Genomic DNA, 15,854 nt, shown 5'->3' on the forward strand with positions numbered 1-15,854 from the left:
TTTGGTCACGGGCTCGAACCCCGGTCTAATCAAGAAGCGTGTGCTATGCACTGCTGCTCCTGCCTACGGAGGTGCCTTTATAACTCGTTGGCTAAAATAAAACTTCCTGCAGTCCAATCTAAACATTTCTCCCCGTAACTTGAATTTGTCCCCTAGTTCTAGCATCATTTATAATCTTGAAAATTTCGTCCTCATTCATTTTACTGATGCCTTTCAGAGCCTTAAACACCTCAATCAAATTTTCTCTAAGGTGTCTAGTTTCCAAACTCTGCAACCCACATATTTGAAGTCCTCACATGAATAATAATACTCTTGACCTACATTAAAATATGACAATCTGTTGGTAATCCCACCCCTGCCAAGTACTTTTAATCCCAGGGGCTCACAACTGGTGAGTACGGCTTGGCACACCCAGGGTCCTGAGCTGGATATCATCATTCTTCTCTTCCTCGGTGATTCCCATTTATCTCTCTCTCTCTCTGGGTAGTTCAGAATTTTTTTTTTTTTTTGGCTGGTGCGGCATAAGCCTCAGGCTTCCTTGCACCATATGGCTAATAATAATAATACAGGAAGGCCTCGCATAATGTGAATTCGATTAACGCGAATTTCAGTTAACGCTATTTGAAAAATTATACCACTTTTCACTTTATATGATGCAAATTTCCAGTTAACGCGATCTTTTTTTTTTATTATGCGATAGTTGAAAAAGATTTGAATCGCACGTTAAGCTTACCGCGAGTAGTACAGTCAATAAACAAACGTTTGCCTGCTGCCCGCCTTGGTGTGTTCCATCGGAAGAAGACGCATTACTTGTTTGTCTCCTGCTAATAAAGTCAATGCATACTTGCATAAAATTCAAATTTTTAAATGAGCCAGATGAAAATGTTACTGCGGAGATAACTGTAAAAGAATTAGATGAAATCTTTCTTATCACATAGAACCTCAAACAAAAGGTTTGAGGTTCTCTGCGATATTTATTTCGCCAGGGCCCAGAGAAGATTGTTGTCGGCTATCGGAAATTGATCGATGAAAAGAGAAAGTCAACACTGTTCAAATATTTCCGCAAGTCATTTCTTCATTGTGTATTTTATGTTAAGAGGTTCCCAAACTTTCTCGGTTCACGGTGCTCTTAGTGTCTCAGTAATTTTTTCAAGGCACACTCAGACCAAAAATATACCTAACAGTTCCGCTTAGTTGTTAGGTCCAAACAACTTAATAAGAAATGTTGAAACTGTGAACTACCTCGAGCTAGTAGTTCGCGCGGTGTCCGACAGATGTCGAGTATCGCTGTTTCCCTCGAAAATTTAAAATATTCTGCGGTGCACAGTTTGGGAACCGCTGTTGTATGCAATAAATATTTAATTCCATAATTGTTTTCATTATCTTTTACATTGTATAGTTAAAAAGTTATTTAAAAGGTATTTTTAAAATTCTTTATGGACATTCCAGAAGGTCAAGGACAATTATAATTTTTCCTATTGGTTATTATATTCAATTAACGCGTTTCCGTTTTGCGCGATGCGCTTGCGGGACGAATTAATCGCGTTAATTGAGGCCCTCCTGTAATAATATCCTCAATTGATGCTCTTCGAAAACACTTCTGGACTACCTATCTTATTACAAAAAATGTTACCCGTTTTCCTGACAATAGTCTCCCAATAAAACTAGATCACCTTCGACTACTAGACTATTCTCTTCTGGGACCCAAATCTGGGGAGCATCACTTAGCATGCCACAAGGTACTTGAGTCTTTCAGTGGTAGGAAAACCAAGGCAATGATCAAGAATGCAACATAGGATCATTTGGACAGATGTGGAAATCTGAATGAAACAGCACGATTATTTTGTAAAGGCAAAATCAAGTTTATCAAACCTGGTTAGCTATTTTTACAGAATAACTCACGAGCTGGATGCAGGAAATAATTTCTATATTGTTTACCTGGATTTCAGCAAAGCAAATAACTCAATCCTGCATGACAGGTTACTTCTAACATTCATGTTAGAATTGCAGGGAAATCCTTAGGTGTATTGCAGGATGGCTGTGGGGCAGAAGGCAAAGGATTGTGATTAATGGTTATTCTCTAGGTTGGGCTAACACAAGAATTGTTCACCAATGATTGGTATTACGACTGCTATTTTTGATTTACCTACAGTGAAAGTTTTAATGTACTGTCTTACATTGGGGGAATAGTACTCCCAAAATAATATACTCTTGGTGGACTTGAACTAAACACAGCAGAGGCAGATTTGGCAAGTAAGATAGTCTGACATGTTCTCCAAGCACAGTAGGCAAGTCTCACAGAACCACTTTTCATCTTTATAGTTTATTCATTCAACTGCCATTTTCTGGAACAACCTTCATACGTATTTCCTGAAAATTAGTCTACAGAAGTTCAAGTCTAATGTCAACAAATATCTTTCATCTTCTCAACCTCCAACCCAAGCACAGTGCTAAGTACTATAGGTTCTAATACCTCTTGTGTTTGGGGGTTTCATAAAAAAAAAAAGTGGTGAGGAATGCCCATGGTGTCCTATGAATGATTTATCAGAGAATTTGCTTATAGACATAGGAGGTCATAATCCCATCATATATGGCAATTGTAAGACACTTGGTATACTGCAGTTGAGTACAGACACTGCCCCAAAAAAAAAAAAAAAAAAAAAAAGGACATTACACTCCTTGAAAGGATCCAGAGACAGGCAATGTGCCTAGCAAAATCAGCAAATGGGTGTCCATATGAAACTTTGAACATGTGAGTTACCAAGCTTGGAATATTAAACACCTTATTGGAAACTTGATTGAGGTGTATAAGGGACTCTAAGAACTGAAAGTGAAGTTGTTTGTTTGTTGTTTGGTTTTTAGGAGCATTAGCAACCAAGGTCATATTGCTCTGGGGATATGCGGTGGTCATTCCCTGACCTTTCCGCATCCTCCGTATTTGGTGGGCACAGGCCCGAACCCCGGTCTAATCAAGAAGCGTGTGCTATGCACTGCTGCTCCTGCCCACGGAGACACCTGAAAGTGAAATGAATAAGGGTGGTATTTTCAGTTTTTATATGATTTCAGAACTAGGGGCCATAAATACAAATTGTGAAAAGGTTTCACAATTTGAATTGCAAATCACAAAGTTTGTAGATGATAATAAAATGAATTTCATTCATTTAGTAATAGGAGTATTGTGCAAGTAATGACAAAACAATGAGAACTATTTCTAGAATAAATTTATTTACTCAAGCTTTCATGTCTTTTCTCAACATCTTTGTTTACAGTTTTTGGGTGTGCGTGCACATGTAAATACATTCACAATTTAATAAACACATTCCTGATGTATTTCAGCTGCATCTAGAATTATAGCAGAGCACAGCTATTAAAAACTAGTTACAAACTATCACAGTACAGACAGAGCACAAAAAATGCATCTGCATACAGAAATTTGAAAGGAAAGAAAAAAAGGAGTACAATTCATTATAATTCTATACATATTACAGCCATAAATTACACTCAATTTAGAAGATTTCTTTTCAAGAACAATAAGATTAATACGTTAATAATAAAAACTTTTAAAGTAACAGGTTCTACTGGAATTGCTGACATTCCATCCAAAGAACAGGGGACATATATTACTTATTTCATTCAACTACATTAAATCACAGATGGCAATAATGTAATCCTAAAATAAATGAATCTCAATAAATAAGGGATGAAACATCAAGTTTAGCTATTTGCATGCTATTGCCCAATAACCTTTTTTTCTGCTAAAATTGTGATGAGATGCTGTACTCAAATATTGGCCACCAATACACCATAAGAAATCACACTGGTGTGCCATTATATAAACATGTCCACCTGATGTTATACCAAAATAAATTAATTGAATCTTTTGTATATACAAATTTGTTTTACCCCAACTAACTAACATAGTAAACCCACTCCACAAAGGTAAATGGACATTAATAAATCACTAGAATTTGATCTTCAATAACAGTGTAAACAGTCCATACAGGAAATGGAAAAAAAAAAAAAAAGGCATTAAAATTGTGCATACTAATTACTTGTAACTGATAAGATCTAAGTATCTCGCTGAATTAAAAAAAATGCAGGTCTCGCTTCCTGATAATAATAATCAAATATAGTATATAACTTGGTAAAAGGACACAAAAAGAAAAATGTGTCGTTAAAATTACAAATCATAAATAAAAATATACCTGACAAAAATTCAAGTAAAAAAATATGTATAAAATACACAAGCATGACACTATTCTTTATTAAAATAATAGAAATGTGTTGAGCAGATTTTTCTACTCTTCTCTAAAAACCAAAAAAAATAAAAATTAAGTTTTACACGTTGGCACCACAAATAGTTAAAAAATCATGTAAATGACTAGGGCTCCACAGAAGATTAACAATATTAAATACCATATGTATGTATATAAGAGGCAAAAAAACTCTGACAGAGTCAGATGGCTCTGTAAGTTGTTCCAGAAGGCACTCAAAGTTTTCAGAACTTTTGTTTCTCCCATCCCATTCCAATTCTATGAAACCATTTACAAAGGATGAGTTGTGCTCTTCCAGTTATGGCACTTTATTTTGTAACATTAATTTTAATAATAAGGTTGTATCTTGCTTTGGTTATGGCACTTTTTTTTTCACAGCTATTTTGTTTATAATAATAAAACTGCATCATTGAGAACACAAATGCACATACAACTCCAATAACAGCACACTTCTGTTCAACGATTTGCTATTGTTTACTTCAGTACCGAAAAGAAATGTAATCCATAACATCTGTAAAAAAAGGGGGAGGGAGTATGAATAATCAGAGATGGGAATTAAAACTAATAGCTCTTTCGAAAAGGATGGGATACAGCAGAGCAACCATTACTATTAAACAAATAAGTGAATAAAGTTTAATGGGAAGAAACAAATAAAATAGCTTTCTAAATTAAAAAGGGAAACATTATTTTCTAATATACATTCCAATTGATACTGATCTGCAATACAAACTTAATAAGTAATATAATGAATTGTTTGTAACCCTTATAACTGTTTCTTGCTTTAATATTCACTTCTTATTCATGGGCCCATTGAGCTGGGAGGGGGGAGAAACGCTGTAGAGGCATGTATGGAGTGATGTTGATAAGTAACAGCTAAATCGTTCTGGAAAATAAGGTATGCCGATTAGAATTATAAAGCTGAAATATTTAAAGCTATAAAAATGACAATTTTTTTTTTTGGACAACTCTTCTATTACTTCTAAATGAGGTCAACATAGAGATATTCAAGAAACAGTAACCTTGTCAGTACAAATATATTGCTCAACAAAACAGAACACGAAAAAACAGTGGTGTAAAACATGCAGCTTGCACTGAAGCGGGACAAAATTTGGTAAGGTGCATCATAGAATAAGGATGAAAGGAGAAGATAGCAAGAAACTTCGGAGAGATATAAGGGATATTTGCTGGGGTTGTATAAGAATTACAAAAAAAGGTCACATTACATCAGTATGGCATATGATCCCTTCCAACAGCTAAATAGGCGTGACAGCGGTGAACCATGCTCGACGTCAGAGTGTCTATAGTATAGGGGGAAAAGGCTGGAGGTAATTGTATAGTCTGACATGAAGTTTCCTGAGTAGCGTAGACAGGTTGCTATGACAGTTCATGCAGTTCTGTGTGGTCCCAGTAGCCATATTAGCAAGATTGCAAAGCTGGGTTTGAGCCCAGCTGTCAGTAGTCGTGGAGTTGATTGGATACTACATCATAGAATCCTATTGGATACTATGATGTGGTCACAAAGGAACTGGATGCAGGGAATAACTTTGATATCATATATTTGGATCTTAGAAAGGCTTTTGATACTTGCACACATGGGAGACTGCTGCACAAATTGGAACGGTGTGGCATTTAGAGGCCATCCCTTTATCCATGGCAACAAACTGCTGCCATGGATAAAGGGATGGTTGAGTGGGAGAAGACAGTGGTAATCAATGGACACTGCTCTTTGTGGACTAATGTTATTAGTGGAGTCCCTCAGGGTTCAGTGTTGGGTCCATTGTTGTTTTCTGTATTTATAAATGATACTGATGATGGTATATCAGGCTTAATGTCCAAGTTTGCAGATGATAGGAAGGCTGGCAGGGTTGTTAATGACACTATGCTGCTGCAACAGGATCTAGAAAAGTTGAGCAGATGGGCTGAGGTGGCAAATGAAGTTTAACATTGACAAATGAAAAGTACTACATATGGGAAGCAGTAACCCCAGAGTAACGTATCAACTGTGTTCAAGTCCAATGTCAACAAATATCTTCTTTCATCTTCTCAACCTCCAACCTAAGCACAGTACTAAGTACTATAGGTTCTAATACCTCTCATGTTTGGGGTTTACATAAAAAAAAACAAAAAAAAAACTGTGTGGAACTACACTGACAATGGTAGAGAATGAAAAGAACCTGGGGGTAATTGTGCAGACAGATATGAAAATTTTCTGAGCAGTGCAGACAGTCTGCAAGAGTAGCTCATGGTGTCTTGTCAATGATATACAAAAATTTTACTAGCAGGGATAAGGTGATTATCCCCTTGTATAAGGCAATGGTTAGGCCACACCTAAAGTACTGTATACAGGTCTGCAGGCTTCATTTTAAGAAGGATGTAGAGCTGTTGGAATGAGTACAGAGAAGGGCAAAAAGATTAGTGAATGGAATGAAGGGTTGCTCTTATGAAGAAAGGCTTAAGTTTTGCAGATTACAGTGTCTGGAGACTAGGCACCTGCGAGGTGATCTGATTGAGGTGTACAAAGTCTTGAATGGTTTGAGCATGCTCAATGCCGACGGGATTCTTCCTCTTGCTCAGAATAATCACCTGAGAGGGCAAAATTGAGGAAAGTTTGTTTGTTATTTGGTTTTTAGGAGCATTAGCAACTAAGGCCATATTGCTCTGGGATATGCGGTGGTCATTCCCTGACCTTTCCGCATCCTTCCGTATTTGGTGGAGATGGGCTCGAACCCCGAGTCTAACCAAGAAGCGTGTGCTACGCACGGCTGCTCCTTCCCACCTGGCTACAGAGGCGCCCACTGAAGAAAAACAGATGTAGGATAGATGTGCGGAGATTTGCCTTTAGCCAGTGGGTAGTTGGTTGGTGGAACAGATTTCCATCCCTTGTTGTGGAAGTTGATAGCCTAAATAAATTTAAGGCTCAGCTAGACAGGTATTTCAAATGAACGGAAGGGTGAAATGGGAGTGTTTTTTTTTTTGGCTGATGCTGCATAAGCTTGCTTTCTTGTATCATATGCCTCTACTAATCCCATTATACAAGGCAATGGTCAGGCCACACCTAGAGTAGTGTGTACAAGTCTGGAGGCATCATTTTAGGAAGGATGTAGAGTTGCTAGAACAAGTAGAAAGAAGTCAACAAGATTGGTGAAGGGAACAAAGGGTTGCTCTTACCAAGAAAGGCTTAAGTTCTGAAAATTGCAGCACCTGGAGAGTAAGCTCCTGTGAGGTGATCTGATTGAGGTGTATATGGCCTTGAATGGGATGAGCAAGCTGAATGCTGATGGTATTGTTCCCCTTGCTCAGAGTAAGAACCTGAGTTGGCATAGATTCAAATTGAGGGGAGACCATTGTAGAGTGGATGTATGGAAATTTGCCTTTAGCCAGCAGGTAGTTGATAGGTGGAACTGACTTCCATCTTTTGTTGTGGAAGTTGATAGCCTAAATAAATTTAAGGCTGAGCTGGACAGGTATTTGGAATGAATGGAGGGATGAAATGGGAGGGTATTCTTCTTTTTTTTTTTTTTTTGCTGATGCTGCACAAGCTTGCTTTCTTGCATCGTATGCCTCTAGTAATGCTAATGCTAAAATGATAGCATGCACATGCAACATCCTTTTCAAAGCTATGAATTTGCATGCAGGATGGAAAAAACTGCTAAAGGCATAACGCAAACAGTGCCCTGGAATACATTAATCATGTAATGAAGGAATGATTGTTGGACAAAAATAAATTTTCTTTTCTCTTATGTAATGGGAATGTGTACTTCCTTTAAATATAAACTTCACATCATGATTGTTTATCTGATTTCAAATGGCACCACTGTCCAACTCTGCTTAGCATTAATGTCATACAATTTCTTTATTCAAAGTAGCTTATGATAATTACATCCTTACAAATAGGATGCATTAAATGCTGTTACATTTTTCTGTATAATTAAGCTTTGTCATTTTGCAGTATGAAATGGAGATTGAAAAGGGAAGAAAGTTTCATTTGTGCTAGCTATTTAAAAAGAAAATAACTCAACATTAAGGGTGATATTTTTACTGTATAACAAATATTGTACAAAGTAAGAACAACATCCTTCGTAAAAGAGTCTTGTATGTCTTTTTGTCATTGCTTCCCCCAACATATACACAATCCAGTAAACATAAAGATGAGTTGGAGAACAAGTTCTTCTATTGCAAAACAACCAGCATCAGTGCTGGTTGTTTTGCAATAGAAGAAAGGGAGAACTTAGAATGGTTATGACAACATGTGCAAACAGATATTTCATTTTCAGTTAACTGTTTTAGTTTTCAGTTAACTGAAGTGTTGGCAGTTGGCAAGCTACTGTGTGATATAAGGATAGCAGGTACGATAGAAAAAGCTGACTAACGGCATGAATAAAGATAACAAAATTCATTATTTTTTTATTTATTTATTTTTTTCATGAAAAAAAAATAAAGTTTATCTTTTACTTTTGGTGATGAGAACAAGAGATAAATAGAAACATTGTGCAGGCTGTTTACATGTGTTTGCCGGTAATAAAATGATATGTGCTCATTGCTTCAATTTAGCAATTTATGGTGGGGGGAGAGTCATGAAATATGCAAATTAGCCCAAACCCATGCTGAAATTAGCATTAGCACTAGTAGAGGCATATGATGCAAGAAAGAAAGCTATACAGCACAGCAAAAAAAAAAAAAAAAAAAAAAAAAAAACCTTCCCATTTCACCCATCCAGTCACTCCAAATGTTTGTCTAGTTCAGCCTTAAATTTATTTAAGCTATCAACTTCCACAAGAACAGATGGAAGTCTGTTCGAGCAATCAACTACCTGCTAGCTAAAGGCAAACTTCTGCACATCTATTCAACAACTGTCTTTCCTCAATTTCAATTTATGCCCCCTCAGGTTTGTAATCTGAGCAGGAGGAAAAATCCAATCACCTTTGAGCCTGCTCAATCCATTTAAGGCCTTATACCCCTCAATCTGATCACTTTGCAGATGCCTACTCTCCAGGCACTGCAATTTGCAGAACTTAAGCCTTTCTTGGTAAGACCATCCCTTTGTTTCCCCTCTCCAGTCTTATTGCCCTTCTTTGTACTTGTTCTAGCAACACTACATCCTTCCTAAAATGTGGCTTCCACACCTGTATGCAGTACTCAAGGTGTGGCCTGACCATTGCCTTATACAAGGGGATAATCACCTCCTTATCCCTGCTAGCAAATGAACAGCTTACAATAAAACCTTTGTTTAGGTCATTGGACATGCATATTAAAAAAAAAAACAGGTAAATTTTATTTCAGGCACTATAAAGTGGGTGTTAAAGGATATCACTGATATCCACATTACAATATTGAGGGTGCATTGAATGTATTAACACAATGAAATATTCAATGTTCACTGTAAAATGTACTGATATCTGAGAGGGCAAAATTTTGAACACCCCCATACTGAGGTTCTAGTATCTTTTATTGCATACTTTTTAACATTTATTTACACCTAATTTTTAGGATTTTGTGTCTTGTAGATTTTGTAAATTAACTATTTTAATTTTTATATTTTGTTGTTTAGTTAGCTGATTCAATTATAGTGATATTAAAATTGTATTTACCAACACTTTTTTAAATAAAATATATCTCAATATAAAATATTTAATTATTCATTTTTCATGTGCTCTAATTTCTTATGATAAGAATCTGAAATCCAGAAACTCCCAAAATCTAGAAAGCCTCTGGTCTCAAGCTTTCTGCATAAGGGTATCCAGAGCTATCATTTATTATTTTTGTGTGGGTGGGGGGGGGGGAGTGCAACAAAAGCCTGTGGCTTTTTTTCACTATGTGGCTAATACTACCTTCTAACATTTTGGTACAGCTGTTTAAGATACTGATTTTTGTGATTTTCCATTCATATTTGCTTCTCAGCAAATCTAAATGTTTTAAAACAAACAAAGAACAGTGGTGGTTGCCAGTGAAGCTGCAAAGTTACAGATTACATAAAATTTCACCTAAAAATGCAATTTTGTCGTTACTCATCTATATCAATGAAAAAAGAGTTTTAACAGTATCATATGAGGTGTGGCAATAAAGTTCCCATACTGGTGCAATAAAAAGAACAAAAAGTGAAGGAACTCAAAAATGGTTTTATTTTTAATCAAAATAATCACCACCTCACTGAATGCACTTATCACACTATTCTAAATGTTTCTGAAATGAGTCGATGAAGATGTCCAAAGAAATGATGTTCAGTTTAGTGGTTACATTTTTCTTTATGTCCTCAACAATCTGAAATCTCTTTCCTTTGAGGACAGTTTTTACACCTCTGTACCTGAAGGATAAAGAATCAATGCTGCCTCACACAGGGAATGCATTTCAGTAGTCTCTGAAGCACCTGTATGTTGAAAGCAGCATTGACTCTTTATCGTTCAGGTACAAATTCCTTGCGAATCACAAAGTTTGTCAAAAAACATGATCAGCATGTCTTGATTCTGGATTCTATAAGCAAAACTCTTTGGGCCTTGGTGAAGATTTGGAAGTCCACTGCATGCTCTGATGCTTCACCTGGGTCATACTGAAACACCCAACACTTATCTCCAGTGACAACACAGTTGAGGAAATCAGGATTGTCTGGATGAAGCCTTTGCAAGATGACACTCTTCGTTGCTTCTACTCATCTGCAAGGTTGGGTGGCACAAATTTTGCACAGACCTTCCTTTTCTCTAAATCTTCATGTAGAATTTGACAAATTGTCTTTTATTCAATGCAACTCATCCATTATTCTGAGGGTGAAACGAGAATTTCAATTTCCAAAACATTTGGAACTCTGTCCTCATTTTAAGAGGTTGATGGATACTCATTTTTTGAGTCATTGTGAACATCCTCATGTCTGCTTTTGAACTGCTTATACCATTCAAACACACTGGTACAACTTAATGTTTCATCACCACAAATAGTTTTTATCATTCACACATTTCTGTTGCAGATTTTTTTAGTTTAAAGCAAAATCTGATATTCTTTTGTTACTCCATTGCAAAATTGTGAAATTGAACATTAACTGCTAACAAAGTGGTTAATTGCAACCACTGGACAATCTCTTACTGGACAATCTCTGTACCACCTTACTGGACAATCTCTGTACAGCTTACTGGACAATCTCTGTACCACCATTTGTTGCAGGAAGTTTGAACTACACCATACCACTTCCATTTATTTTCGAACTCATCAAACATGACTGCAACACCACCTGTCTTGGAACTTTACTGCCACACCTCATATTTGTTTCAAATACAGATATATACAGTTATACCCAGATATTTATTAACAAATAAAGTACAAATAAAATAAAATATAAGTACAAAAACCAGTAGCTTTCGGAACACGTGTCCCTTTATCAACTGATAAGTTAATATAAAATTTTGAATACACTACAAGCAAAGTGGCACGTTAATCATGCGTCATTGTTGTAGCACGGACGTGTGCTGCCTTACGCCAGTGATCATCCATCAATAAAACGGTTGTCTCTAGGATGGGATGCAGACGCATGCCTTTCTGGCGATTTAATGCCTTAGGGTTGTTTATTATGTTTAGTGACTCTAGCCATAGGCGGTGGTGAAAGTGTCGCGCGTGGTCCACTATCTCAAAGTCGCGCTTGGGGTCAAGATCGCGGTTGGTAGCCCAAAAATGTTCTGCGAGCACGGACTGTTCAGTTTCGGCAAGCCGGATTGCTCTGTCGTGTTCCGTGAGGCGATCCTGGAGACGTCTCGATGTCTCACCTACGTAGCAACTGTTACAGGCCTTACAGGTGATACGGTACACTACATTGCTGCGTAAGACAGGTGTGACAGGGGTCTTCACATTGGAGACAAGTGAACGTAGGTTCCTACCGGGTAATTGTATACATTTGATGTTGTAACTTCTAAGGATCTTCGAGATACGTCCTGACATTCCTGGATAGTACGGAATGTAGGCGGACGATATGCCGACTTGCTTCGGAGGTCTTGGGTTGAATGTAAGTTCTTCTGCCTGTAACAAGCATCTGTTTAGTACATCGGATGGATAACCGCATCTGGTTAGGTCCGCCTTCACACGGGAGATCTCGTTACGTCTAATTGTGTCGGTGCTGGAATGGCTCCAGGCCCTGGAGAATAGGGTGCGGGCAGTGCTATTGAGATGGCTTGGAGCGTGGCCGGACCCGTAGTTGGTGAATTGACCGCACCACATGGGTTTGCGGTATACTGAGGTCTCTAGACGTGGGCCTACGCGATGCACTAGTACGTCCAGAAACGGGAGCAAACCGTTCACCTCTGATTCTACGGTAAACTTGATGAAATTGGATAGGGAGTTGAGATGTTCTAGTAGTACCGTTTCAGAACCACGTGGTATTATGGTAAAAATATCGTCGACGTATCTACACCACGTTGTAATAGGTGTAGGTGGATTCTGGTGTATCTGCTCCTCTAGATCTTCCATGGCGATGTTAGCTACTACGGAACTGACAGGGGCACCCATAGCAGTGCCATGTACTTGTTTGTAGAGTGAGTCTTCAAAGGTGAAGATGCTGCTAGAGAGGCATAGGTTCAGGGTGGTACAGATGTCATCAGTGGATAGTGACGTCCTGGATTGGAGGCTTAAGTCGCTCTCAAGGAGCCTTCTGGCGCAGTGCACGGCCTGTTGGACGGGAATCGAGGTGAATAAAGAGACCACGTCAAATGATGCCATGACAGAGTTATCAGGAATTGAAATGTCCTTAATGATGTGAATGAATTCACTGCTGTTTTTAACGGTGTGAGATGTATTACCTATAAGAGGCGAGAGGAGGCTCGCGATGTGTTTGGACAGTTCATACGTTGGGGCACTGCAGCAAGACACTATAGGTCTGAGAGGAATACCCGGTTTATGGATCTTTGGTAATCCGTAGAATTGCGGTAGTTGGCAGCCAGTAGCACGTAGAAGATGGTGAGTCGCAGTTTTTTTTTTTTTTTTTTGATTTGGTAGTTGTTGGCGCATCGGCTTCTATGGCCATATTGCACCTCCCAAGGTTTTTGCAGTACTTTGATCCAAGCCCGAGGCGGGAATCGAACCCGCGACCTTGGGTTGCCGGGCAGGTACTTTACCCACTCGGCTAGCCCGGTCGGCTGAGTCGCAGTCGGGATCTTCTTATCTTTAAGCCATGCGTGGACAAGTTTATTAACATTTGCTTCCAGACGTTTGAAGACTTTAACGGGAGGATCAGGTAGAGGTTCATATACGTTAGGATTGAGTAATAGGGCCAAGGCTTTCTCTCGGTAGGCTGATCGGTCCAGCACAACAGTCCGGCGCCCTTTATCCGCAGGAAGTACAACGATGGAGTTGTCTTTTCTTATAGATGACAGGGCTGCACGCTGGCGGTGGTTGAGGTTTGAGTACGTTTTTCGAGTGTTGCGGAGGATTGCGGCAGTCTTGAATCGGATCTCGTTGGCAGTATCTTCTGGAAGGTTGGTAATACTGGCTTCTATACCCATAGCGAGCTGTGTGATGGGAGGTTTCGATGGTATAACGGCAAATTTCATACCGTTTGATAAAACACTCAGCTGCTCGTTGGACAGTTGTTTGTTACTTAGATTCAAGATGAAAGAAGACGTGTCGCTTGAACGAGTGTTCGCCTTTAAGGAGTTAGCTTCTATGCTTAAGTTTATGAACTTGCGCTGTTGGCGTAAGCGGTAGGTATCTGAGGTCTGATTAGCCCGATGGCAGATGGTATGTATAAGGTTTGTAAATACGGTAGGTGAGATCTTACCTTGTAGATGTTGTAACAGTCTGGACTTGTTGTAGTCAGCGTTCCTGATTTCACGGTGGAGATGGGATATCCACAAATTTAATGTGCGTAGGCTGAAGTTAAAACAGGCACGATCCATGTGAGAGTTGTGGAACAGGGCTTTGTAGCGGAACCCTTTAGGTATGATTCGATTGCTTTTGCATCTGTGTGCGAAGCGTAAATGTTGCCTGTTGCGGGCTATTGAGAGGAAGGACTTTTCTAACTGCACACAATCGTTGTAGGTATTATGGCCATAAAGTGATCGAATAGTGACAAATGGGCCTGGAGTACTGGGGTCCATAGTTTCAAATACAGATATATACAGTTATACCCAGATATTTATTAACAAATAAAGTACAAATAAAATAAAATATAAGTACAAAAAACCAGTAGCTTTCGGAACACGTGTCCCTTTATCAACTGATAAGTTAATATAAAATTTTGAATATACTACAAGCAAAGTGGCACGTTAATCATGCGTCATTGTTGTAGCACGGATGTGTGCTGCCTCTTGTTTGTGAATGAAGTGATGTGCAGAACTGCAGGAGTATTCATCTGTTACCTAATTTAACAATAGTTTTGATCAGTGACTACCATTAGAATAAGCAACAGCTCCAAATCTGGATAAAAAAAATCCATATTTTGCTATTAACTGTTCAACTATCATTTTATAACCTCATCTTAATATTTACTAAAGTGGATTAATTAAAGAAAACAAAAACGTGTGGCATCTTTTAATGTGTCCTCCAGAATTTCATTTTAAAACCAAGAGTTTCAGAACTGTGGTAACTACAGGCGTTCCAAAAATTTAGTCTATATAAAAAGTAGATTATTATTTATACATTTTTATAAGAATACAGTAAACCCCTGTTATTCGCAGTCGCTGATTTAATACAAAATGAAACCTAAAAAAATGTGAATTTTAAATCGACATGAACATTTTCCGCCATAAAAAAACATGGTCGTGGCTAAAATCATTTTTCCCGGTTAAAACAGTGTTCAGTGGGTGGGGGGGAGAGGGTGACAAAATCACGAGCGTGGATGTTTCTCGCTAATCCTTGTTCAGTATGTGCTATGCACTTGTCATGAAAGGTTTCGTCATTTGCTTTTAATTTATATGCTTATAAATTGAATAAATTTATCAATTTATAAATTGATATGCTTACAAAAGTGAAAAATCTACCGTTTTGCAGTGTGTTAGTGTAAACAGACTTTCGAACCCCTACAAAAATATGGCTACGAATAACAAGGGAATTGTGAAAAGATCAAAGGTGATGGCATTAGCGAATAAAATTCAGTTATTAGACAAAATTTCTAATGGTGAAAGTGTCTCGTCAGTGGCAAAACATTATAAAATCAATAAGTCACCGGTACGATCAATCAAAAAATCGGAAGAAAAAATCCGCCGTACTGTCCATGAAAACGCACTAATTGCTTCAAAAATTTGCTCTGTAACTCGTGATGTTAAATTAGAAAAAAATGGAAAAAGCTTTAAATCTGTGGATAGAAGACCAAACTCAAAATAAAATTCCCTTAAGTTCATTCATTATTCGTGAAAAGGCAAAACACCTTTATCAACACTTTAGCAAAACTGGTGATAGCACTGACGGGATAAGTTTTTTAGCTATAGCAAAGGCGCTGGATTGAAAGATTTGTTTGAAATTTCTAATAAATATTACATTTAATATTAAATTGTTTCTTATTTTCATTTCGATGCCTTATGCTTGCATTTCACTATGTACTGTCTATGTACATAGTCATATTATGAAGGTACATATAACACATACATAGACAAAATTTTAGACTAGTTTTTC

The 15,854-nt window shown here is 37.9% G+C and overlaps 1 protein-coding gene across 2 annotated transcripts in view; it reads right to left on the minus strand.

Annotated features, from left to right (window-relative positions):
- Positions 1-5,029: 5,029 nt before the first annotated feature.
- LOC150090421 (lysophosphatidylcholine acyltransferase 1-like) overlaps positions 5,030-15,854 on the minus strand; it is a 347,274-nt gene continuing 336,449 nt past the window's right edge. For both annotated transcript variants that reach the window (XM_090369114.1, XM_090369115.1), the window contains exon 15: positions 5,030-5,157. In XM_090369114.1, the coding sequence (XP_090225240.1) occupies positions 5,063-5,157 (95 nt within the window). In that variant the 3' untranslated portion in view covers positions 5,030-5,062. The remainder of the gene's footprint in view (positions 5,158-15,854) is intronic.

Source organism: Mastigoproctus giganteus, chromosome 2, assembly GCF_048544385.1.
Source record: "Mastigoproctus giganteus isolate SK-2022 chromosome 2, ASM4854438v1, whole genome shotgun sequence".
NCBI lineage: Eukaryota > Metazoa > Arthropoda > Arachnida > Uropygi > Thelyphonidae > Mastigoproctus > Mastigoproctus giganteus.